Here is a 26,341-nt window from a genome sequence, read left to right on the forward strand (position 1 = left end):
ATATGTATGTGTTTTCAATAATGATTCTAATTTGATTTGATCACATCTGTTAATAATGATATTTAAGATTATCTTGAGTATCTCAAGCCTGCAAGGCAGGTTATACATGGGAGGAAAAAACCCATTGGTGATCATTGGATTAGGAAGATCTCAGTCCAAATCCCTGATTAGTCAAAGAACCTGGAGGGTGTTCGTTTCGAGTTGTGTTCTCTTGGCCTTATCCTTGTCTTTAAAATGACATTATAATATGAATAACCATATGGTTCTCATAAACAGTGCTATTTTGTGAACCGCCCAGGGAGCTTCAGCTATTGGGCGTTATAACAATGCAATAAATAAATAAATAAGTTATGCCTTGGTTTATAGCTGGGGAAGGCAGAAGGTAAATCTCCAAATGTTTCAGCTCCTAGCATTTCTGACCAGGGGCTTCTAGAGCTGAAGTCCAAAACATTTGAAGATCTACTTTCTCTCCTGCCCATTCCTGGTCTATATTGTGTCACTTGTCAATTTAGACTGCAAACCTATATGTACTTTAGTTTTATTGAAGTTTGTGGGATTAATTGCTATTAACCTGTGCGGGGTGAGTAAGAGCATACAACAACTAAACTTTAACAATTCTAGCCAGTGTAGATTTCTCATTAGAAATACAGCCTAGGGAAATGCAAAAACAGCCTTTGTGTTGTGGAGATGATAGTTCAGTTTCTGTAAAACATGTGTACTACCTTATAGACAGCAAATCAAAGTTTGGTCCAAAATTCCTGTCTCCCTTCCAGATGTCATTGAAGCATTATCCAATCCAATCCGATACGTGAACTTGATGGAGCAAAGAGCAAAACAGCTGGCAGCCCTGACTCTGGAGGATGAAGAAGAAATAAAGAAAGAGGTGAGAAACTGGGTTTGACAAGAACTATCATGGTAACTAAAGGATGTCTTTGATGCACTGCAGGTAGCATGATGCCCTCAGTCAATGTGAAAAGAAGCATATAAAAGGTATGTCTGCACTGGTCAATCTTCACGTTGTTGTTGTTGTTGTTGTTGTTGTTGTTGTTGTATGCCATGCATTTAGAGTAGCTCCTTTGCAGGAATGGTGATCAAAAGCGCTATTATATGGAGTTATTCATTTTTTTATTTTCATTCTCATTCCTGTATATTGTTTATTTATTTATTTTAAATTTTCATACAGGAATGAAAACAAAATAAACTCTCCTCCCCCTATCTCATAGGAAATCAGTGATCCTATTTTAAATATCACAAAATATATCTATTACAAAAGATACCATTCCTCAGATCTTAAGCATTTTGTTCCTTTCTTTATAGGTCGGGGGTGGGTGGGGAGGAGAGGGAAGTTAACCAACCACAAGAGAGATACATTTCATTATGCCAACCAAAAAAATGTAAATGCTTTTGGAATTTTGTTCTTCCATTCCATCGAAGTTGTATATACCATAAAGCAATGCCAGTCCATATTAAATGGCAAATTGATAACAGACGACAAACAAAAGGCTGAAGTGCTCAATTCCTACTTTGCCTCGGTCTTCTCCCAAAAGCGGATCTATGACCCCCCTGGGAAAAGTGAAGCAGAAGTTGAGGGGGCAGGATTGCAGTTTGAGATTGATAAACAAATGGTCAAAGAACACCTAATTTCCTTGAATGAGTTCAAATCCCCAGGGCCCGATGAACTGCATCCAAGAGTAATGAAGGAGCTAGCGGAAGAACTCTCAGAACCTTTGTCTATTATCTTTGCAAAATCATGGAAGACGGGTGAGGTGCCGGACGACTGGAGGAGGGCTAACGTTGTCCCTATCTTCAAAAAGGGCAAAAAGGAGGAACCTGGGAACTACAGACCAGTCAGCCTGACATCCATCCCTGGGAAAATTCTGGAGCAGATTATAAAGAAGTCAATCTGTAAACACCTTGAAATCAATGCAGTGATTACTAGAAGCCAACATGGATTTGTCAGGAACAAATCCTGTCAGACTAATTTGATCTCATTTTTTGATAGGATAACCTCCCTTGTGGACTGTGGGAATGCTGTGGATGTCATATATCTTGACTTCAGCAAAGCTTTTGACAAAGTACCACATGACATTCTGATTAACAAACTAGCTAAAAGTGGGCTAGATGGAACAACTATTAGGTGGATCCACAGTTGGCTACAGAATCGGACTCAAAGAGTACTTATCAATGGAACCTTCTCAAACTGGGGAGAGGCAACGAGTGGGGTGCCGCAGGGCTCAGTCCTGGGCCCAGTGCTCTTCAACATTTTTATTAATGATTTGGACGAGGAGGTGCAGGGAACGCTGATCAAATTTGCAGATGACACCAAATTGGGTGGGATAGCTAATACCCTGGAAGACAGAAACAAACTTCAAAGTGATCTTGATAGGCTGGAGTGCTGGGCTGAAAACAACAGAATGAAATTTAATAGGGATAAATGCCAAGTTCTACATTTAGGGAATAGAAACCAAATGCACAGTTACAAGATGGGGGACACTTGGCTCAGCAATACTACAAATGAGAAAGATCTTGGAATTGTTGTAGATCACAAGCTGAATATGAGCCAACAGTGCGATATGGCTGCAAGAAAGGCCAATGCTATTTTGGGCTGCATTAATAGAAGTATAGCTTCCAAATCACGTGAGGTACTGGTTCCTCTCTATTCAGCCCTGGTTAGGCCTCATCTAGAGTATTGCGTCCAGTTCTGGGCTCCACAATTCAAGAAGGACGCAGACAAGCTGGAGCGTGTTCAGAAGAGGGCAACGAGGATGATCAGAGGTCTAGAAACAAAGCCCTATGAAGAGAGACTGAAAGAACTGGGCATGTTTAGCCTGGAGAAGAGAAGATTGAGGGGAGACATGATAGCACTCTTCAAATACTTAAAAGGTTGTCACACAGAGGAGGGCCAGGATCTCTTCTCGATTCTCCCAGAGTGCAGGACACGGAATAACGGGCTCAAGTTAAAGGAAGCCAGATTCCGGCTGGACATCAGGAAAAACTTCCTGACTGTTAGAGCAGTGCGACAGTGGAATCAGCTACCTAGGGAGGTTGTGGGCTCTCCCACACTAGAGGCATTCAAGAGGCAGCTGGACAACCATCTGTCAGGGATGCTTTAGGGTGGATTCCTGCATTGAGCAGGGGGTTGGACTCGATGGCCTTGTAGGCCCCTTCCAACTCTGCTATTCTATGATTCTATGATTCTATGAAATGTGTCTTTAGATCTTGTTCCTCTTCCCAATCTCACTGTATTGGTTCGTTTCTCCATTAAGGCTACGTGCCAAGTCTTGCTATACCAATTTGGAGTCATTCGTGTATTCTAGCTGGGACACGTTCTGTAATCCCTAGTGCGGATGTTTTAAAGGGATGAGTAAAATCTATATTCCCTTCTTAAATAGGCAGCTGTTCAGAACCTTGGGATTAGCCATGTTTTGAGCACTTGATGAAGGATGAGGCGCTATGACAAGAGTGAGCAACTTGTGGTCCTCTGGATGTTTTGGCTTATAACTCTCATCAGCCCTAGTCAGCATAGCTGATGGTGAGGGGTCATGGGAGTTGTAGGCCAAAACAAATGTAGGGCCATAAGGCGCATACCACTGCATTATGATACCACAAGATCAAGTTGGCAGTACCACACCATGCATATCCACTCAGAAAGCAGGTCCACCATGTTCAGTGTTTACCCAGATGGCAACACATGTAAATATAGAGAGAGGTTGGAGTTTGGGCATCTCAAATCCCAGAGCAGGGCATTGCCAGAGGTGGAGCCATAGCTTTTGGAGTGACTCTTCTTCTAGGGGCCTTCCTAGACGAGGCCTTAGCGCGCCTTCCGACCCGGCTTCCCTGCTTTGCGTCCAGATGACGCACAGGGGAATCCGGAGACAGGCCGCGCTGAGGCCTGGTCTTACGCGCCATAAGCCAATGCGCTTATGGCGCGCTTTTTCCCCAGCTCCGGCCTCAGGCCGGGGCTGGGGGAAGTGTGGTGACTTCTGCGGCTTTTCGCGGCTCCTCGCTTACTCGCAAGGAGCCGCGAAAAGCCGCGGACCTGCCTGGCACAGCGCTCATAGGAGCGCTGTGCCCATCGGCGGGGGGGGGAAGAAAGGGGAGGGCGAAGGATGGCAGGGTGGGTGGCACGGGGGAAGGAGGGTGAGATTGCACCGCGCGCCACCCAAACAAGCAGTCGAGCGGCCCTTGCCTGGGCAATGCCAGGCAAATGCCAGGCATTGCCCGGGCAAGTGCTGCTTGGCTGCTTGCTCGGGCGGCACGCAGAACGATCTTACCCGCCCTCCCCCGTGCCACCCACCCTGCCATCCTTCGCCCCCCCCCCCCCCCGTAAAAATAATCAAAACAACCGGACTTACCAGTCCGACGTCTTCGGGCCGCACCCGGCCCCTTTAAAATAATTTTTAAAAATGGCGGACGCCACAGGGACGCGACGTCCCTGTGCGTCCGACGTGTGGTAGCCTGGGAGAGGCGCGCTAACATTAGCGTCCTCGGCCCCGCCTCCCTGCCGGCGTAAGCCAGCAGGTCTAGTTAGGCCCTAGGGCCCTGTCCTTCAGTGTAAATACAATCATAGCTGCAATTTCAGCAGCCTGCAGATAAAATTTAACTGCACGATATTTTGAATGAGAATCCATTCAATATAGTTTGCTCTTATCAGAAAAGATACAGTACATAGAGTTATGGTTCCAAGACTTTCTGACTCAGAGCATAAGGGTTTTCTCCTTACAAAAAGAGGCAGGCAGGCATACACACTCAGAGACTTTTGATGCTACACATGAAGTTTGGTTGCTTTTCTTCAGAGGGTTACATTGGCAAGGAATAATGCACACACTTCCATGTTTTTTTGTTTTTTTGTTTTTTTGTTTTTTTAAAACATTTTTATTTATTTTCTACAATACTTAAACATACACCATTACAATTAAAGAAAACAACATACTACATAAATGTTGAATAAATGTTGAATATCATAATATCATATCTACATAATATAATCAAACATAACATATAAGTGCACCCCCCACCTCAGGATCTCATTCCTGTTTCCAAAATCTCATACTTTCTTCTGCTGGTGGTTTCCCACTCCCCTTAGAAAGCACAAATATTAGGAACTGTTTCCAAATTCCTTCAAAATCATTTGTTTTAGCTATACCTCTTCTCAATTTAATATTACAAGTCAGTTTATCATTAATAGCTATATCCCAAACTTCTTTATACCATTCTTCAATACAATAATCCCCTTGAATCTTCCAGTTCCTAGCTACAATCAATCGTGCCGCAGTCAGCAAATTCGATATCAATTCCTTAATTTCTTTTTTACATTTAAAATCTTCAAATAGTGACAGTAATGCAACTTTTGGTGTTCGTTCTATCTTCATTCCCACTATTTCTTCAATCTCCAAAAATACCATCTTCCACAATCTTTGTACATATTTGCATTCCCACCACATATGTAAATACGTTCCTTTCCCCCCACAACCTCTCCAACAATTTGCTGAGTGCTGATTATTTATCTTATTCAATCTAACCGGGGTTAGGTACCACCTCCATATAATTTTAAAATAATTCTCTTTTATTCTCACTGACATATTTCTCAACGCTCTTTGTTTCCAAAGTCCCTCCCAGCTCTGTTGTCCTATTTGTACATTCAAATCTGTCTCCCAAACCAATTTTCCTGAGCTATCCGACAACCCTTTCTCCAACAATATTTTATATATTTCACTCATTAACCCTTTTGACACTGATCTTTCTCCCTTATGTTTTTCTCTTTTGACTATTAATTCCTCAAACTTCATCAATTCTCTACATTCTCCATTTTCTCTTACCCACTTTTTGGTCCACTGTTCTAATTGCCAATAATTTAACCAAGTTAATTTATTATCTTTTAAAACCTCTTCCATATCCTCTCTTGTATTCATTTCTCTCAGCCATTCCCTTAATTCATTTTATTTTTTTCCCTTAAAATTTTATTTAATCTACTCTTTAATTCCTCTGGGAAATTCTTTAACATTATTACCGGTGATAAAGGGGAGCTGCTCGGGAGCAACTCCCCTTTATATTTACTCCAAATTCCCCAGTGAAACCTCAAGAGCGGGTTACCAATACTTTCAACCCATTTTTTTCCTCCTTCCCTAAAAAATATATTTTCCAACTTCACCTCTATATTACTTGTAGTTTTATCTTCCATCCAGTCTAAATCTCCTACTCCTATAATTGCTTCTACAATATGCCTTAACCTATTTGCTACATAATAAAGGTTAATATTTGGGAGACCCATTCCTCCCTTCTTTTGGCTTAAGTACCATTTATTCTTATTTACCCTCGCTTTCTTATCCCCATTACAATAATTGTTTATAATATTTTGCCAACTTTTTATCTCTAATTCTGAGATTTTTATTGGTAGCATCCTAAACACAAAATTAATCTTTGCTAAAATCTTCATTTTTACTAATGCTATTCTTCCAAACCAGGATAATTTTAATCTTTTATATTTTTCCAGTTTTACTAAAATCTCTTTTTTTAGGCTATTTAGATTCTCCTTCTCTAAACTCTCTAAGTTTTTTGTAATTTTAATTCCCAAATATCTAATCTGTTCCTTAACTCTCATTTCTATTCCCTTTCCTTCCCATTCCTTTTCTTCCTTTTTAGCATAGTTAAACAACATCATCTCTGATTTGGACCAATTTATTCTTAACCCAGTAATTTCCTCAAATTCTCTCAATTGCTGTTTAATTCTTTCCATCTTTCTTATTGGATTCTTTATAGTCAATAAAGTATCGTCCGCAAACATATTCAATTTTATTTTTTTAATACCACCAATTCCTTCTATCTCCCCATCATCTCTTATTGCATTCGCCAATACTTCAATAACCATTACAAACAGGACCGGCGAGAGTGGACATCCTTGTCTTGTCCCTCTGGCTAGTCGTATCTTATCCGTAACTCCGTCATTCACTACCGCTACGGCTGTATTTTGAGAGTATAACCGTTCTATTATAGCTTTAAATTTATTTCCAAAACCCATTTTATTTAAAACCATCTTTAATGCCTGCCAGCTCACACAATCGAAAGCCTTAAAAATATCCAATGCCAAAATTCCCGCCTTAATCTTAGATTTTTTTATCACCTGTATTGCATTTAAAACTCTACCCACTAAATTGTGCATCTGTCTACCTGCTACAAATCCACACTGGTCTTCCCCTATATATTCAGCTATAAACTTATTTAACCGTTTTGCTAAAACAGTTGAAAAATTTTTAGCATCTTGATTTATTAATGAAATAGGTCTATATGAATCAGGGACAGTCAAGTCTTTATCTGGTTTTGGAATTAATATTATCAATGAATGTTCCCATGATTCTGGTGTCTTCTCTCCTTCCAATATGGCATTGTACAGCTTCAGTAATTTCGGTACTAAAAACGTTTTAAAAACTTTATAATATTCCGATCCTAAGCCATCTACCCCAGATGATTTACCCACTTTCAACTTCTCAATAACCTCTTCAACTTCTCTTTGCGTTATTACCTTCTCCATTAACTCTTTATGTTCCGTTTTTATTCCCTTCTTTATATACTTTTCTATATAATCTTCCAACTTCTTTTTTGGGGTATCTTTTCCCTTATATAATTCTTGATAGAATTCTTGAAAGATTTTTATTTTCCCCTTCATTATATGACAATAATTTCCTTGTTTATCCTTCAATATTCCTATCCCATTCCTCGCTTTTTCCTTTTGTGTGAGCCTGGCAAGCAGTCTAGAGTTTCTATTACTATTTTCGAAATACTCCCTTTTCATATAAATTAGATTTTTCTGAACTTGCTCTATATTTATATTCTCTAGTTCTTTTTTCTTTGCTTGTATTTCTATTAATTTATGTTTATTTTTATGCTGCCAATAATCTTTCTCCAACTCCCTAATCTCTCCCTCCAATTTTTCCTGCGCTGCAAGCTGTTGCCTCCTTAAATTACATGTTTCTCTAATATAAATCCCTCTTGCTACCGCCTTCATGGTATCCCAAACAACTGCCCTTATCGTTCCCCTCTTTTCATTAATTTCCCAAGTCTCTGATAATTCCCTCTGCATTTTTTCTACCACTTTATTATATTTCAATATTTTTGTATTCATTTTCCACCTATACGCTTCCTTATAATTCTTCCTAACTGTAAACTCTAAACTTAGCAATGCGTGGTCTGTTACTTTTATTACCCCCGTTTCCATTTTACAAACCTTAGTTGCAAAATCCTTTGAAACAAATATATAGTCTATCCTGGAGTATGTATGATGAACTGGAGAATAATAAGAAAAGCCAGGATTCACCCCATTAAGTAAACGCCAACAATCCACATAATCTTTTTCTTTTACCAATTTATTCAATATAGTAATATTATTTCCCTTTTCAGCATTAGTGGGATTTGACCTGTCCAATCTATTATCCATAACCATATTAAAATCCCCAGCTAAGATAACATACCCCTCCTTAAACTCTTCTATTTCTTTAAATAATTCTATATAAAACTCTCTATGTCTCTCATTAGGGGCATAAGCATTAACTAAAGTATATACTTTACCTTCAATTTGACCTTTTATCATAAGATATCTACCATTATCATCCTTTTTTATAGTTTCTAATATAAATCCACTTTTTTTTAAAATCAAAATAGCCACGCCATTTTTTTTGAAGTGCCCAATGACTTTTCATAATAAACTAACCACTTTGTGCGTATTTCATTTACTCCTTCGAACCTCTGATGTGTTTCTTGCAGCATAATAATATCAGATCCTTCTCTATTTAACATTTGTTCAATTCTCCTCCTTTTCACGACTGCCCCCACACCTTTTACATTGAGCGTTGATACTTTTATTCTACCTTTTGGTACTCCTTCCGATCCCATGTGTTCAACAACTGAAATTCACATACATAAAAACACAAAAACCATAAAAACCCCTTTAAATCCCTCCCTCACACCCAATCCCTCCCCCCCACCCACCCCAACCCAACCCACCCCCCACCTCTTCCCCCCCAAATCCCCGTAAGTTTATCACTCCGGCCATTATCTACCCTTAGGGGAGGGGGGGAGGCAGTGCTACGCCTGACCGGTAAGACCTCTCTGCTTTAACAAAATTTATATATTGTTATCTCATGATCAATTTATCAAATTTATTACATCTCAGACACCCCTGCTTCACTTCCATTCCCACCTGCTTCATTCAAACTTGCACCATTGTACAGACCCAAACTCTTCAGTAACTCCTTACCCTGATCCAAGGAGGTTACTCTGTGTTGCCTCCCACCATTTGTAAATCTTAAGAAAACAGGGTAACCCCAAGCATATTTTATTGTATTCTTTGTTAATATTTCAGTTATTAACTTGATGCTGCGTCTCCATTTGAGTGTTTGCTGACAAAGATCGTTGTAGATTTGCACTGATTTGCCTTTATATTGTATCAGAGCCATGGACCTCAATTTCTTCATAACTTGCTCTTTTTTGTAGTAGCTGCCAAATTTCACCAGAATGTCTCTAGTTGCGCCTTTATAATTTAGTCCTCCCACTCTGTGAATCCCATCCAGGTCATAGTCCTCTAATTCCACATCAGACATCATATCTTTAAACCACTGCAGAATTACTTTTCTCAAATTTTCTCCTGGTTTTTGAATAAAGTACTTAATTCGAAGTGATGAACGTCAATTCTGGTCTTCTAATTGGATCAGCCTTAACTCAAGGTCCTGGAAATGCACATTAGATCTTTTTTCAGAAAAATTTTGCCTTTTCTCCAACAGATTTACTCCAGCCTCTAATAACTTTATACTCTTGTCATTCTGAACAATCCTGTCAGCCAGCTCATCCATCCGCTTGTCTGCCCTTTCAGCATGTTGATCCATCTTTTTAATAAGGATTTCATTATTTTTTAGCATGATGCTTTTAATTTCAGCCAAGGTGGCTGGCGCCTTGCCAGCTTTCCCCGCCATCTTAAGACCTTCCATCTCTTTTTCACTGTAAGAGCTAAGCAATTCTTCTTCCGAAGACAGCTTTTCAAGGCGGGGGAGATTATGATTACTGGGGCGTTTACGACGTAACCTGCTAACCTTTCCCACTTTTGTTTTTGTTTCCCCAATATTCGGCATATGGCATAAATCAATTTCTTAATGTCCCGAATAGTAAACAAGACAGTCCCTCATTCCATGCCCGTAAACAGCTTTTCTCTCTCAGTACATTCCGATGGTTAAATTTATTGCCAGTAACTCGCTCTACACAGATAAGGAGTGAGATACACAGTAAATCAAATCAGAAGTCGCTGGGAGAGATCTGGCAGTAAAAAAAAACACTTAAATTTTACATTCCCTCTCCACTCCGAAAACTGATTTGCAAGCCCAGAAGCCGTGCTGATTTCCCCACTCCTTATATCAGTTTCACTTCCACAAAAGTCCTTATCACCATCAGTTATAATTCACAGTACTTTTCCAAAATGTTCATTAGAGATTTATGCCCTTTTAGATGAGATAATTGGATTTTTCGGCTAAGCCGTCCGGCAGCCTCAGAGAAATTCTTACCCTTCCATGGCCGTCAAGCTCAGCCCCCCACACTTCCATGTTTTTGACACCACTAGACTCAGAACTTTGAACAGTAGACAGGAAACCATCAACTCAAAGAACAATGAATAGCAAATATCCTTGCACAAGAAAATGCACATTCCATGTTGATTACACCAATTATAAATAAAAACACAGTTTCAAAGTTGAGAGAAGCACCTGTCTTAACAGTCCTCACTGAGCCTATCAATAGCATATTTTCAGTTCCTGGAAAATGTCTCAGTTCCTTCTCCAGCACTTTCGCCACCTTACAGCTGGGACAATAGTGTTTCTGGAAGTGACAGGGTAAGCAAACTGTAGCTCCACCTTGAAGTACACTCTGATTTTAACAAACAATACACCTTCTGTATTTGACCAAAGCTTCCAGCATCTTGTAAGCCAGGGGTAAGCAATCTGGTGTCCTCCAGATGTTTTGGACTACAGCTCCCATAGTACCTCACTATTGGCTATGCTGGCTTGGGCTTGTGGGAGTTATTGTCCTAAACATCTGGAAGGCACCAGATTGCCTACACTTTTTGTAAGCGTTGCAGCAAGTAAAACTAGAAAAATTGAGGTCAGACGCCAAAAGAACACAGACATTAATATCAAATTTAGTTTGCATGTATGGCAAAGAGAATTAAATCCAGATCCACACTGCACAGCCCATCCTATGTAATACCACTACTGTTAATGAAAACAACCCAAGCTCATACATTTTTTTAAAAAAGCTCTAATTGCTAGATAATGGATATTTTCCTGGCTTCTGTTAAAATGGTTTTCATGCTTAATTTTTGTCATCTCACATCTGTTTTTGCAAATGTCCCAAACACGCATACCAAGCTGACAGTAGAGTGGAAAACAAAGACCTACCATATTGCGGAATGTTACGTTCAGTTTGCTCACTGTGAATTTGGCTCAAATAAGTTTGAGTTCTGATTATATATTTTGAGTTACACAAGCCTGTAAGCCTGATATACGCAAAGGTTTTCTTTCCCAAGCGACTCTAACTTCTGCTGTTACGCAAGTCGCTATCATGCTGCTTTATGTGCACTAGAATGCATGAAAACTCTACTGCACGGTCCAAGATGCAGTTGTATTTCTTTTCTCCCCCCACCTCAAATTTTTATTGTTTCATGAATATACATAGCATAAAAGCATTACACAAGATGCAGTTGTATTTCAGTGCCAGGTGAGGGATCCCTCTACAAACAATTGATCCAACTCTCAGGCAGCTGCATCTCAACATTAGATGAGAAATCCTTCTGTGAGGAAGCTGCATTTTAGTTCCAGGGAAAATTATTTTAGTGAGAGCCACAGAGATGGCTACGTCTCTCCATCAGCTGAGTAATTTACCCTGAAAAGCTATCTGGTTTTTGTTTTAAATCGATCCCACTGTTTGATTCAGTAAGTTCCCCAAGATAGCTTATGTAAAATACATGCTTCTACCCCGACTAACGTGTAGCGTTGCTCTGAGGTAGCATATCCTCTATCAGGCCCTATCCCCACCCCACCCCAGCCAACCCCAAAGGACTTTTCTTTGGAGGATGGCTGGGTGCCCTCCAAGCCAAGCATCACAGAGGTCCTGACTATGTCAGGTGGATTGGGGAATGCTGGACCAGAGGGGGAGGCAGCTGTTGAGCCCAACCTCACAACAGAGTCAGAGGAAGACACAAGTGGCCACCAAGCCCCAGGGACCATGCAAGCATCAGAAGGTCAAGGCTCACCCATCTGCCATTTACAGAAGTGCCCCCCCGGACAAATAGAGACTCCTCACGAGTAAAGGTATACCCTATTTCTTCAATTCTAAGACACACTTTTTTCCCCATATAAACATCTCTAAAAATGGGGTGCGTCTTAGAATCGCAGGTGTGTCTTAGGGTTTTTCTTTTCCTGTTGGTGGTACTGAAATTAGTGTGCGTCTTACAATCGATGGCGTCTTACAATCGAAGAAATACGGAATTTAATATTTGTTATATTTTTAATCTGCCCAATAACAAATGTTCTCTGGACAGATTATAAATAGTGAAAAAACTAAAATGCAATACAAAACATTAAAAACATAAAATACAATGCAAATATTTAAAATAATAAAATACAATACAAACAACAAATGCACAGGAAGAACTGTCACAAAAATCTAGAACCGAGTCTCTAAAATGCCTGGGAGGAAAGAAAGGTCTTTGCCCAGTGCCATAAAGATCACAATGTTGGCACCAGGCAAGCCTCCTTTGCAAGGGCATTGTGACTTACTCATGAGTAGACCTTTTGTCCAGTGGCACTAACCGCCTGCATCCGTGTTCCAGGTGGATCTCCGAAGGCCCAGACATAAAAGCCTTCAAGTTCCAGACACTAGGTTCTGGATTTTCCTTGCTTGGGATTGTCCTGTATTTGACTTTGGAATGTATACTGGCCTTGTTTTTGGAGTTGAGCCTTCTGGATCCTTCAAAGTCTGTCCCTCTGAAAGAAGAACACACACACACACACACACAGAGAGAGAGAGACTCCAAAAGCCCAGTTCCTATTACATTATTGTGGCAGGACGCATGGCCTTTCATCCCTTCTCACTTCTGCAGCTGCTAGCGGTTGGTTAGTCCATTGCTAGGCTTCATGTTCCTTCCCTTCCTGCAAGTTTTTTTTTCACTGAACAAAGGCAGAGACAGGTGCAGCCTCAGGTGAGCTGATGAGCAATGGCAGTTACTATCTAAGGCCTTAGCTAGACCTACCTGATAGTCTGCGACGGAGGAGGGAAGACCTCGCGTTCTGATTAACATGAGATCCCTCCTCTGTTTACACGTGAGGCGCAATGACCTCAGGAAGAGAGGCGTCGCGCCCGCCATTTTTATTTTTATTTTTAAAGAAGACGGAGCGCACGAACGCTCGTGCACTAAAGGTAGTTTTTTTAAAAAAATTAACTTAATTTTCCTGCTCCCTCACCCTACCCCCGATGGACGCAGCACTCGGAATCGCACGGAACCGGGTCAAACCGCGGCAACGGGCCACAGCCCGAGACCGTGGAAAAAGCGGGCCCAAAGTGGAGGGCTCTATCTCGGGGCAAGGGAGGGATGATCATGCGGACGCACAGGGCTGATCCTGGGGTTTGCCCTGTGATAAAGCCCTTAGTGTCTTGTCAGCAGAGCTGGCCTTAGGGATGGGCCAGCTGGGCAGTTACCCAGGGTGCTGAGCTGAGGAGGACACCAAGCTGAGATGAATGGGGCATCAAACTGAGCGCAGTGGCTACGGTGTTTTTTTGTGCTTTTTAAAAAAATCCACAGCCTGCAGAGAGATAGGGTGGCAAAAAGCAAATATCTGTAACCTTTTCCTTCAAGGTTCTACAGGTTGTTTGTGTGCTAACTACAACAATGGTCATCTTTCAATTAGCTTTAAAGTATGTTTCTTTTCCAATTTCTGCTCTGATGTCATTTGTACTAGGTAAAAATCAGTGGAACACAGCTTTACTTTTAGGGAATATTATGGAGCTCTTAGCACTGCAAATACTATAAACACTATAAGTGCTATATTATTATTATTATAAGCCGTTTGAGTTCAGCTGGATACTTTTTATTTGTAACTTTTCTTTCTTATTTTTAAAGATTAAAATAATGGATATTTCAAAATAAAGAATGCTTACCAAAAGACGGGAGTTGCAACAAAACTAAAAATAGTATAAGTAAAACCTATGATAGTTCTGCTGTGTGGCATAGTGCACGGCCACTGCTCAGAATGTGGCTTTTTCAACTTTGGCTTGCGTTAACTGTAGCACAGTGGCTGAGAGATCAAGGTTTTGAGCAATGACATTCTCGATGGACATCACACCTGCACCAGGCCCCATAAACCCCATAACCCCCCTGCAAAACTGAGTATTAGGGATAGAGGGTTCCAAAGGCACCCCTCAGCGAGGGCATTATTTATCCTACGGCTGACCTTCCTTGTCAGGAATATCTGTATAAACTTCTCTCTTGCCTTTGAGAGAAGTTTGTTGCACAGTGCTTTTGCAAGAAGAACGGAAGGAAGGAAGGATGGAAGAGAAAAACTGCTTCTTCACACTAGAATCATAGAATAACAGAGTTGGAAGGGGCCTCTAAGGCCATCAAGTCCAACCCCCTGCTCAATGCAGGAATCCGCCTTAAAGCATACCTGACAGATGGTTGTCCAGCTGCCTCTTGAATGCCTCTTAGTGTGGGAGAGCCCACAACCTCCTTTGGTAACTGGTTCCATTGTCGTACTGCTCTAACAGTCAGGAAGTTTTTCCTGATGTCCAGCTGGAATCTGGCTTCCTGTAACTTGAGCCCATTATTCCGTGTCCTGCACTCTGGGAGGATCAAGAAGAGATCCTGGCCCTCCTCTGTGTGACCACCTTTCAAGTATTTGAAGAGTGCTATCTTGTCTCCCCTCAATCTTCTCTTCTCCAGGCTAAACATGCTCAGTTCTTTCAGTCTCTCCTCATAGGGCTTTGTTTCCAGACCCCACTTACCTCAGCAATGCCCCTTTTATTCTGTACTTCCCTATTGAGAGGTAACACCAGCATCCCTGCATGATTGGAAAGAAATCCAATTACAGGGACAGCAGTAGCTTGCAAACAAAAGCAAGTATAGATTTATCCATCCATTTAACTTCATTAGATGCCTTATAAAACAGATTCTCTAGAGAACAAGCATAAAGAAATGATCACTTTCTTTCCACCGACTGCATACAAGAGAGGAGGTGTTTTGTAAGGGATATAATGTGCAGGCGCTAATTGCATTCTGTAGCTTTTGAAGAGTTAAATTGGTGCAGCAGAAATCCGTTTGTAGCGTGACATGTTCATGGGTGTGAACGCTGAGCCAGTTGTCAAGGTAATGTATTCATGCCGTAATCCTTTAAGCTCTCTCCCTGCCCTATTGCTGCACCTATAAATCCATATGAACGGCTGCCGCGTTTGAGAAGTGGTTCTCCCCGCCCTCATCAATTTATTACCAAGAAGGAGTGAAAATGAAAGCTGCCTGAGAAATTAGTCCAGCGAGGTACCATGGCAACAGGTTGTTCTCGTAGAAATTTTCATATCTCAAGGAGACGAACTACCTAGCTGTGTTCTTGAACTGCATGCCTCCCGCCCTGTTGCATTCGTGTAGTGGGAATCTTCACAACGCACATTGATAAATAGGACCACTGATAGAGCGATTGTAAGGTGATGAGCATGTAGCAAAAATGAATGCGCTCTAAACATGGGCATTGGGAACTGGCAAGGAAGGAAAGGTTGTAGGGAATGCTTAAACAGGTTGAGCATCACAGACATACTCACCCAAGCATGCGGCAAAGATGGAGGTACTGTTCACGTAAGCTTATCTTATTGAATATAATTATGGGTGAGCTGTCCTGGGATTCATGCGCCTTGGGGGTGAATTAGTAATCACACTGCTGGGACATTAAGCTGGAAAATGAGAGAGAGAGAGAGAGAGAGAGAGAGAGAGAGAGAGAGAGAGAGAAGTCATTCTATATCATGTTCTGTTCATTGGTTACTACTTTTTTCTACTGTTAGAATATATGTGAATCTCCATATTTATTATGTTATAACCATAGTGTCCTGAGAACTAAATTCAGAAATTGCATTATGTGAACTGGTTGGATGTCATAAGCATTGTTTTCTATTGTGGAATATAAAATAAAGGGTATAGAGAAGTTGAAGAAAGATCTAGATACAAGCGATTCCCCCCCCCAAAAAAACGTTTCTACTGTAGTATCCCATTGACAGGACTAATAAATAGTGTGATTATGGATGGATACAATTAGGTGTTTTATGTTACAAACATGATCTATGGTTTACATACCTTTTAAAATGGATCTGTGTTTATGCAGATGTATATAACAATATTGCAGGCTGGGGTGTTCATTTAAAGCTGATATACTAGTGCAGTGTATTATTTACTGCAGTGGCTGAGTTATTAATTCAAGTGTTTCATTTTTGCAAAAGACTTTCCCCACCGTAAGTAATCAGAGCTGAAAATCAGTAACGGCAGATAGAGATATTTTTATTTTTATTTGTTCTGAAGCTGAAGCAAAGCTTCCTTCTGTGCCAGGTACTTCAACAAATACCCTCACCCCTAACTAGATTACAGCTGGAATAAATCCTAGTATGTGATTACAACTGGCTGGTTGTGGAGAGCTGTTCATCTTTGGAAGTAGAACCCCTGTTCAAGTTGTTGGACAAGTGCCCTGATCACAAGAGTGCAGCCTGCTTGCATATTGATGGGAGGTGTTTTCTATTTTTAGGCTGATCAAGGAGATATCCCTTCAGAAGCTCACAATGAACCTAAGCCTGCACCAGCTGAAAATGGAGTCAACCACACCACTTCCCTCACCCCTAAACCATCCACTCAGGTTGTTCCCAGCCAACCAGCACCGGGTAAGAATCGGACTATATTGAATCGTTTCTACAATACCATTCTAATGGGGGGAAATGCAACTGAATAAACTTATTGATGCCCTGTTGTTAGAACACAAAAATTATTAGAACAATAATTTTTTATCCCCAAACTTATCCCCTATTTTTAACCCCTATCTTATCCCCTATGCTGTTTAACATATACATGAAGCCGCTGGGGGAGGTTATCCGGAGATGTGGACTGAGGTGTCATCAATATGCGGATGATACCCAGCTCTACCTTTCCTTTTCATCAAACCCAGGTGAGGCAGTGACTGTTCTGAACCAGTGCCTGGGCACGGTAATGGACTGGATGAGGGCTAACAAACTGAGACTCAATCCAGACAAGATGGAGGTACTGTTAGCGGGTGGTTCATTTGTCCGGCGAGGTGATGTTTGCCCTGTCCTGGACGGGGTTGCACTCTCCCTAAAGGATCGGGTCCGTAGTTTGGGGTGCTCTTCGATCCAGAACTGTCACTGGAGGCACAGGTGAACTCAGTGGCAAAGAGCACCTTTTATCAGCTTAGGCTGATATACCAACTGCGCCCTTATCTGGACAGAGATAGCCTAGCTACAGTTATCCATGCTTTGATAACCTCTCATTTGGATTACTGCAATGCGTTATACGTGGGGCTGCCTTTGAAAACGGTCCGGAAGCTTCAGCTGGTACAAAACAGGGCAGCCCATTTACTAACAGGGACTGGCTGGCGAGATCACATTACGCCAGTCCTTTTACAACTTCATTGGCTGCCAGTCCAGGTCCGGGCCCGATTCAAAGTGCTGGTATTGACATTTAAAGCCCTAAACGGTTTGGGGCCAGGTTATTTGAAGGAACGCCTCCTCCCATATGTACCTGCCCGGACCTTAAGATCATCTACAGGGGCTCTTCTCCGTGAGCCCCTGCCAAAGGAAGTAAGGCAGGTGGCTACTAGGAGGAGGGCTTTCTCCGCTGTGGCACCCCGGTTGTGGAATGAGCTCCCCAGAGAGGTCCGCCTGGCACCTACACTGTACTCCTTTCATCGCCAGCTGAAGACCTTTTTATTCACTCAGTATTTTAACACTTAATTTTAACTTAAATTTAAATTATACTGTTTTAACTCTGTATTTTAACCTTATATCAATTTTGCTGCGTGGTTTTATCCTGGTTGTGCTTTTTATATTGTATTTTGTATTTGTGTTTTAACCTGTTGGTTGTTTTATGATGGTTTTAATTTTTGTGAACCGCCCAGAGATCTTTGGCTATTGGGCGGTATAAAAATGTAATAAATAAATAAAATAAACAAACAGGAATTAAGACCAGCTATCTCTTGCTTTTTTGATATATGAAACACATGAATAGATCTGTGTTTGTGACCTCTCTCTTCTTTGCTACCTTCCCACATGCAAAAGAGCTGTTGCAAGTGGTGAATGGTCTGGTGGTTGCAGGCTATTTACATTTCAGGTTATTGCTCTCTATCAGCCATAAGAAGCTGGACTGCAACCCAACATGATATCTCTGCCAGACATGAAGCTCGTTGTGTGGCCTTAAGCAAGCCACCATCTCTCAGCCTAACCTTCTTCCCAGGGCTGTCATGAGAATAAAATGTGCCTGCCAGTCTAAGGGCCTTGGAGGAAGGCTAGAATGTGCACATGACAAGTGAATAAAACTTGTGGGTGGGTGAGGGTACCAGCTTTATTCAGTTTTTGCTCTGGTCCTATTCTGCTCTGGTACTCTTTCAGTAGATTTCGTTCTTGTAGGTTTGCAGCCAACCATTTGTGAACTGGAGTTCTGCCTACATTGGCTGATAAAGAAAGTCAGCTGGTAGAAGCTTGGTTCTTCGCTAGGTGGGGTTCATAAGTGCCTCAAGGAGGGCAAAGCACCTGAGGGCACTGATATGCGAAGCCTTTGAACTCCTGCTTGAGGTCCCAGCTCCTGTTGTTGGTTATCCAGCCAGCTGTTTGGACCTCCAACCTTTCATCTGGCAGCAAAGCCTAGCTAGGAATAAGGGTGGGTGGAACAGCCAGGTTTCACTCTTCTGAGTTTGGGCCAAGAGAAGAATGTGGAAGTCAGAGTGTTCTGCATAGCTCATTAAATCATATAGGGAAGGTAATAATAAAAACACACCCTGTGCAGGATCAAGACCTGTCACGCCCCCTCCTACAATTGCTGACCTAGACTTACTCTTAAACGTGAAGGTCTCTGATCCAATGAAAGGATTATTTTTATTACCTTCCCCTCATTTGATCTGTGCGAAAAGAAGGAAACCCCGTAGGGGAGTAAAAAATAAGCCAAAGGCAAGGGTGGAACCAAGGAATCTTCTGCAATAATATTATTAGTAAAATGTTTATTAAAGTGCAGGGGGCCTACACGTTTCGAACACGATTGACGGTCTCTTTTCCTTATATATCTCACTTCTTTCTGTATCATGCTAGCCTAGCAGCTTCTGCAGACAACTGCACTAACGTTATAAAGCCCTGAGGAAGAACTCAACCGCGTTCGAAACGCATAGGCACCTGGCACTTCAATAAACATTTTACTAATAATATCATTGCAGACGATTCCTTGGTTCCGCCCTTGCCTTTGGCTTCTTTTTTACTCCTCATTTGATCTGACCTTTCTGTTCTATGAGATTTGAGGAGGGCAAGGCTAGACCCCTTCCTCATATCTCCAGGGCCTCCAAGACAAAAAGAGGGGTACAAAAGCACGTCCTGTTTACTGTCTTGCAACCTCTCAGTTTATTTCGAGAGTGGGCCCAAGAAACCCATTAGAAAGCAGTGAGGGTTGAGCCTGTTCTGGAAATAATAATAATAATAATAACAACAATAATAATAATTCATTTCTTAACTGCCTCTCCATTTTGATTGAGGCAGGGAACAACAGTAAATATAAAATACATAAAGCTGAATTAAAACATAATATACATTGTTAAAACATCCTAAAACATTCTAAAAACATTCTACATGCTTCCAGCCCTGCTAATCATTGCAGTTGAAGTGTGAATTCCAGAGGGGATAGAAACTTTGCACCTTAGCTTTATACCTTACCTATGACTGCTTTACATATGGTGGCTGTCCATTTTCTAGACCTTTGCCCAGATCTGTTTTGAGCCAGTATTTTTTGGCCTTTGGTACAATGGCTCCTAAATGTTAGGCGACACAACTATAGAACATGGCAGAACGTTTAAGGGTGCAAATAGGTTTAAGCTGTACAAGGACACATATTTTTGTATTTATTTATAACATTCATATACTGCTCCAAATCTGGAACAGATTCCAGAGAGGTGAACATTAGAATTAAAACAGTAAAAGATAAAAGAATTAGAATACCATTATTATACTAAAAACCAAACCAAACCAAAATACCAATTAAAATCATGGCTGTAAGTCAAGGAATACTTCCTGGAATAAGACTGTTTTCAGGAGGTGCCAGAAACAGCACAGTGATGGCACCTGCCTCACCTCCAGGGGTAGGAAGTTCCACAGAAAGGGAGCCATCATGCTGAAGGCTCTTCTCCTTGGGCCATAGGTCCATGTGGAACCACCAGGAGCATGCCCTCTGATGACCTCAAGTGTCCGGGCAAGTTGGTAAGGGTCATAAAGATGGTGGGCAGGCCTTGTGCCTTCTGTGGGTAGTTGGGGAACATTTACTGGTGTTGAATGCTGCCTCTAATAGTCAGGGAGGCAGGTTTGGGCCCCTTTTGGAAACATTTCTTGCACCTGGAACACCTAGTTCTGGCATGGACCAGGAGCTCTTTCCTGCAACCCAGTCTTAGGACAATGGGAAGCAGGCAGCATCAGCATGAACTCACCTACAATGGCCAGCCTCTTCATCAGAATAAGCTCACAGTGGCCACTCTCTCTTCTTCAGTTAGCAGCATCAGCATGAGGTCACAATGGCCAGTCTCCTTTAAGCGAGCAGCATCAGCATGAGGTCACAATGGCCAATATCTCTTGTCTTTCATTGAAACAAGTAGCAGCAGGAGATGTGGGAAAAATCTTTCTCTCTTTCATTCATTCTCACTGGGGCAAAGAGAAGCAGGAGCATTCAGGTACAGACCCTTTCTTAGTGAGATGGGCAGCAGCAGCAGCAATTGGGCAAAGTGGCCACCAGGATTTCTTAAGCACCGTATAGGCAGAGAAGCAGCAAGCAAAGGAGAGGAGAGTTGACACGCAGGTAGCCCCAGATTTTATAGAACTTATGGTTACAGTGAGTTTCCTAAGGTGGCCAAAGAGGTGGAGATAATAGGGGCAAGCAGAGGTCTATAGATGCAACAGGGGTACAGTTTCTACAGTTTGCCAGACCTGGGCATGCTTTGAGAGACAGCCTGTCAGGCTGCAGGCAGGCAGACGGATGGCAGACTCTGACATGACACTGCAGATTTAGCATGGCTTCACTTTTAGATAAGGAGAGAGAGGGCATGTCTAGATGGGGCGATATCCCAGGGATCGTCCCTTTGCATCCACATGACGCACAGGGCAACCCAGGAGCAGGGAGGGACGATCCCTCCCATGGCCTGGGATATCGCCCTACCCTTTCATTCTGATTTTCCCCGTGGTCTCGGGATGATCCTGAGACCGCGGGATGTGTGGCCCACCGTTGCAGTTTTGTCCCGGCTCCTTGTGAGTAAACGTGAGGCGCAGGAACTGGGCACGGAGCTCCTCAGGAGCTCTGTGCCCATCAGGGGTGGGGTGGGAGGAACAGGAGGTTTTTAAAACCCTTACAATTTTGTTTGAGCGCTCGTGCACTCCTTTTCCTTTAAAAACAAAATAAAATGGTGGGCGCGATGTCCTCTTCCTCCTGGGACGACGCACGCCATGTGTAGACGAGGGGGACAATCTCATGATCATAAAATTACAAGATTGTCCTCCTCAAACCCCCCCTTCCCATCTAACCATGCCCAGAGAGAGAGAGAAAGAGAGAGAAAGAGAGGAGATGGCAGGAAGTGATGCTGGAACAGAGGAGTGCATGAACTGTCTGGCACCTCAGATACAGCAGGGATTAAACTGGCGAAATCTGCCCCACAGAGACCAGTTGGCAGTTGGGGAGCAAAAGTATAATAGAATCTGAGAAAGGAGAAGACTCGCAATGGGCAGAAAAGAGGGAGGGGAGCAGAGAGAGAAGAGGGTGTGTTTGCAGGAGCACAAATACTCAGCCCGGCCTTTGCAGTGCACCCCTCACCCCAGCTACACGGCTGCCCAGTAAACCCAAACAGCGGAAGGTTAACGTACAGCATCACCAGCTGCAAGGCAAGGGCAAGTATTAGGAAGAACAAGGGATAGGGTAAAGCCAAGCGTGGTAAACATGTGGCCCTCCAGATGTTTTTGGACTGCAACTCCCAGCAGCCAGTGGTGAGGGATGATGGGAGTTGCAGTCCAACAACATCTGGAGGGCCACATGTCCCCCATCTGGCATAAACAGGCAGAGAAAGGGGAGAAGATTAAATGAAAATTAAAAATTGCAATAAAAGCAGAACAACACCTAGGTAAAACTAAGGCGGAAAGAAGGAATCACACAATATAAAAATCAGTGGGTTTGGGATGAAGTTTCGACATGAGAAGCAAACATGGAGAGAGAGGGAATCTCCCAGGCATTCTGTGCACAGACTTTGCAGGAGACAGGCAGCTCAAGGAAAAAGTTCCCTGTCTTAACATCTTTCACAGTCTAGAGGGGGACCATATGGAACCGAGGACCCGGCTTCTGTATCTTTAACAGCTGCATAGAAAAGAGAATTTCAGGAAGTGTCATGTGTATGGCTGCAGCATCTGCTGAAATTCACTCTTCATCAAAGCAGTTGAAGCTGCAGGAGTCCTGCCTAGCGTGACTAGATACAAAAAAAGGCAGGGCTCCTGCAGCTTTAAATGTTTCAATGAAGAGGGAATTTCACCAGGTGCTGCATGCATACAAAGGACACCTGCTGAAATTCCCTGCCCTCCTTTTCATATAGTCATAGTGCCTTTATTGGATGTTGTCGAGTTTCTCATGATTGATAAGGATTGGCAGGGTTTTTCTCTGGTGTCACTCTACTGCTTAGTGGCCTTGCAATGCCAGTTGGCCAGCCAGGGTGCCCATCATCATCCCTTTATTATGTTCTTCATGGTTTTAATTTTTGTGAACCGTCCAGAGAGCTTCGGCTATTGGTCGGTACAAAAATGTAATAAATAAATAAATAAATAATAAATAAATAAATAAATCCTCTCCTTCCTCTCTGGCTTCAATTGCTCCATAGTTTTGCAGCCCAGCCTTGTAAGAAGCAGCTGTGAGGCAATGCTGAAATGAAAACTGAGTTTTGTTTGTGTTCTTTTTAATTTTAGCAATTGCATTGAATAAAACTTTGGGGCGGGGGCAAAAGAGGAGTGGGGAGCGATATGTGGAAGAAGCAGTGATACCAAAAAATAAAGAAGGGTAAGAAATAATGGTGGTCGGTAGAAACAGGGAAAACAACCATCACTGCTGCTATTGTTTCGACGGCCTTTGTCATTTCATCAATTGTATCATTTGGAACAAAAGTGGGTGCCCTGCTGTGGTATGCCCTAACCCATCAAACGTGTTGCCGTGCCTTTTTGTGTAAGAGCAGGATTGACAGCTTGCATTAATCAGGAGGATTTGCTGAGATAATCTAAGGGTTCTCTCTCACCTTAAAAAGACAACCAGCGTATTTACAGTTTGAGGCCATGCGCTTGTCCTTTCATCTCAAAGCATTGATGTTGTTTACATCTAGGTTCTGTGAAAGTGCCAGCAAAAACAGAAGATCTCATTCAGAGTGTCCTGACAGGTAAGAAACGCATAGATCTTAAACCGCTGCATCTCTACAATGATTCAGTGCTTTGGTGTGTCAAAAAGTGCAATCTTGATAAACAGCAAGATGGTTTTTCCTTTTTATCTAGTTCTTCTTGTTCAAAATATTAGTACAAACTATCACACATGTGTTAATTGCGAGCAGAATTAGCGGCCATACGATGGATATTTTAAGCATGAGTGAATAGTTACTGAACACATCCTATTACAGCGCTAATAATAATAATAATAAATTTTATTTCTTACCCATCTCTCCGTTTGGATCGAGGCGGGGACAACAATAAGTATAAAATACATAAATTAATTAAAAACATAGTATACATGATTAAAACATCCTAAAGACATCCTAAAATTACACTGGATAGGCCTGCCGGAATAGATCAGTCTTTATAGCTTTCTTAAATGCTAAAAGACTGCCAAGACTTCATTTTCAAAATTATGACTCATCAGAAGAAGAATGTACGGCCTTATCACCCTGGAATTGCCTGATACAGGCAGATCTTGAAAAAAGGAACTGCTTAGTCCAAAACGTTTTGTTATTTTTAAGGCTGAACTGAGGCACCCTATACAAATAGGAGCTTTTACATTTGCTTGAATTCAAAATAAGCCAACATGTAAGCAGCAGTTCAGACACTGTTAAGTAACAGTTTTATAAAGTTAAGAATTCCCAGCAAGTATCATAACTCTCTAGGCCAGCAGTGGAAGAATGTGTGACCCACAAGATGTTATTGGACTACAATTTCCATTATCCCTAACTGTTGGCTTTGTCGGCAGGGGCTGATAGGAGTTGCAGTCCAACACCATCTTGACGGCCTCCCATTTCCCACCCCTGTTTTACATTACGTGGTTAGAATTTGCTCACTGTATAAACAAGGGCATTCAGTTTCAGGCAAACACAACAACCTTGGGTACTCCTAGCTTAAAGAAACTCTTAGACCCTGTTCAGACATGCTAAGCCATGATTACTAAGGGTTTTGGCTTAGCGTGTCATGTGAACCATTCCTAACAATGGTTACCTAACCATGGCTACATAACCACAGTTTAAACATGCTCACTAACCATTTGCTGCAAAAGGGTTAGTGGCCTAACCATGGCTTAGTGTTTTGTCTGAACAGGCCCTTAGAGTGCTATATGAGCATACACAGGTTTGCCACTTTAGTTTGCAATCACACATTCTTCCTCAGATAAAAATCAGGAAAGACCAATATCACTTCACATTGCAAATCTGCCTTCACAAAAATAGGAACAAACGGCATTCATACTGGCTCAGTTCAAACAACACATTTCTCAACGGTGGTTTTAGAACTCCGCAGTGGAGTTTTTATAGCACCGTTGAGAAATGTGTTGTCTGGAGGGAAAACTCCACCCCACAGTGGAGGTGGGTTTTTTTTTTTTAGAAAACACTCCATACAGAGGAGAGTTCCTGCACAACTGTTGTGTTATGTGGAGGGATCCATGGAATTTCCTGCTGCGTTGTGTGGACTTTTCCCAATGGCTACAGAGTTCTCTGGTAAGAGCAGCGAAAGGAGCGAGGGCCAGGATTTGTATTTTTTGCAGCAACGGCTGATGGGATACCATCAGGAGGCCTGGGGTAGGAGAGAGGGCAGAGGAACTGTCAATCAGAAAGTTCCTGTTAGGCCCCTCAGCTCCCTACTCCAGCATGGCGTTTTAGGGCCCATCAAAGCTTGGTATTCCCAATGAATATATACTGTCATATACCAACGACAATGAAGCGTTTCGTCTCATTATTGCAGAAGTTGAAGCACAAACGATTGAGGAGCTGAAGCAACAAAAAGCATTTGTCAAACTTCAGAAGAAACACTACAAAGAAATGAAGGATCTTGTGAAGCGACACCACAAGAAAACCACGGATCTTATAAAAGAGCATACTGCAAAGTATAACGAAATCCAAAACGACTACCTGCGGCGGAGGGCAGTCTTGGAGAAAACAGCTAAGAGAGACAGTAAGAAAAAGTAGGTTGTGCTGGGTTTGCTCCTCTCCTTATCAACAAACTTTACCCTCCGCTTTTATTGGAATAGCACGGTCATTTTAGTGAGCAGAACTGAAGGCCGATGTCACTCCTGCTCTCTGGAAGTATCCTTCCAGATCCCTGCCATGGCGAAATAGTTGATATTGTGGGGCAGTGACTCACGCACAGCCGTTCATAGTAGGGGTGAAATCATTTTTGGTTCTGAGGGCCGCATGTGATGCAGGGTTGGGGGCTGTGTGCATGCTTGCAGGCACAGGCACACACATGCACACACACATATACATGTGTGGGAAAAGGATGATCTGTATAAGGATCTCTGGAGGAGAGAGAGGAGAGCAGTATGGTCAGCAGGGCTGGGAATTTAGTGGTGGCAGGGGGCCAGGACACCTATTGGGCACTGCAGATGAAGCCGGGAGGGGGGCAGTTTTTCTTTCAATCAGTTTTTTATTAATTTTCAATAAAGCAAAACAAAGAAAAAATTCAAGAGTAACTACAACATTCTTAAAAAGAAAGAAAAAGGTATAAATTACACATAAACTTCAGAAACGATAGACCAGATATCCAAATACATCCATTCATAAATGGCGCCTATATACCAGTCTTTCAAATGTTGCTA

At 42.1% G+C, this 26,341-nt stretch overlaps 1 protein-coding gene across 5 annotated transcripts in view; it reads left to right on the top strand.

Moving 5' to 3' along the window:
• PLCB1 (phospholipase C beta 1) overlaps positions 1-26,341 on the top strand; it is a 702,230-nt gene that overhangs the window by 561,167 nt on the left and 114,722 nt on the right. For all 5 annotated transcript variants that reach the window (XM_063125314.1, XM_063125315.1, XM_063125318.1 and 2 more), the window contains 4 exons: positions 774-883; positions 16,809-16,941; positions 23,658-23,711; positions 25,489-25,708. In XM_063125314.1, coding sequence (XP_062981384.1) covers positions 774-883; positions 16,809-16,941; positions 23,658-23,711; positions 25,489-25,708 — 517 coding nt within the window. The remainder of the gene's footprint in view (positions 1-773; positions 884-16,808; positions 16,942-23,657; positions 23,712-25,488; positions 25,709-26,341) is intronic.

Source organism: Elgaria multicarinata, chromosome 4 (assembly GCF_023053635.1).
Source record: "Elgaria multicarinata webbii isolate HBS135686 ecotype San Diego chromosome 4, rElgMul1.1.pri, whole genome shotgun sequence".
In the NCBI taxonomy this organism is placed as follows: Eukaryota; Metazoa; Chordata; class Lepidosauria; order Squamata; family Anguidae; genus Elgaria; species Elgaria multicarinata.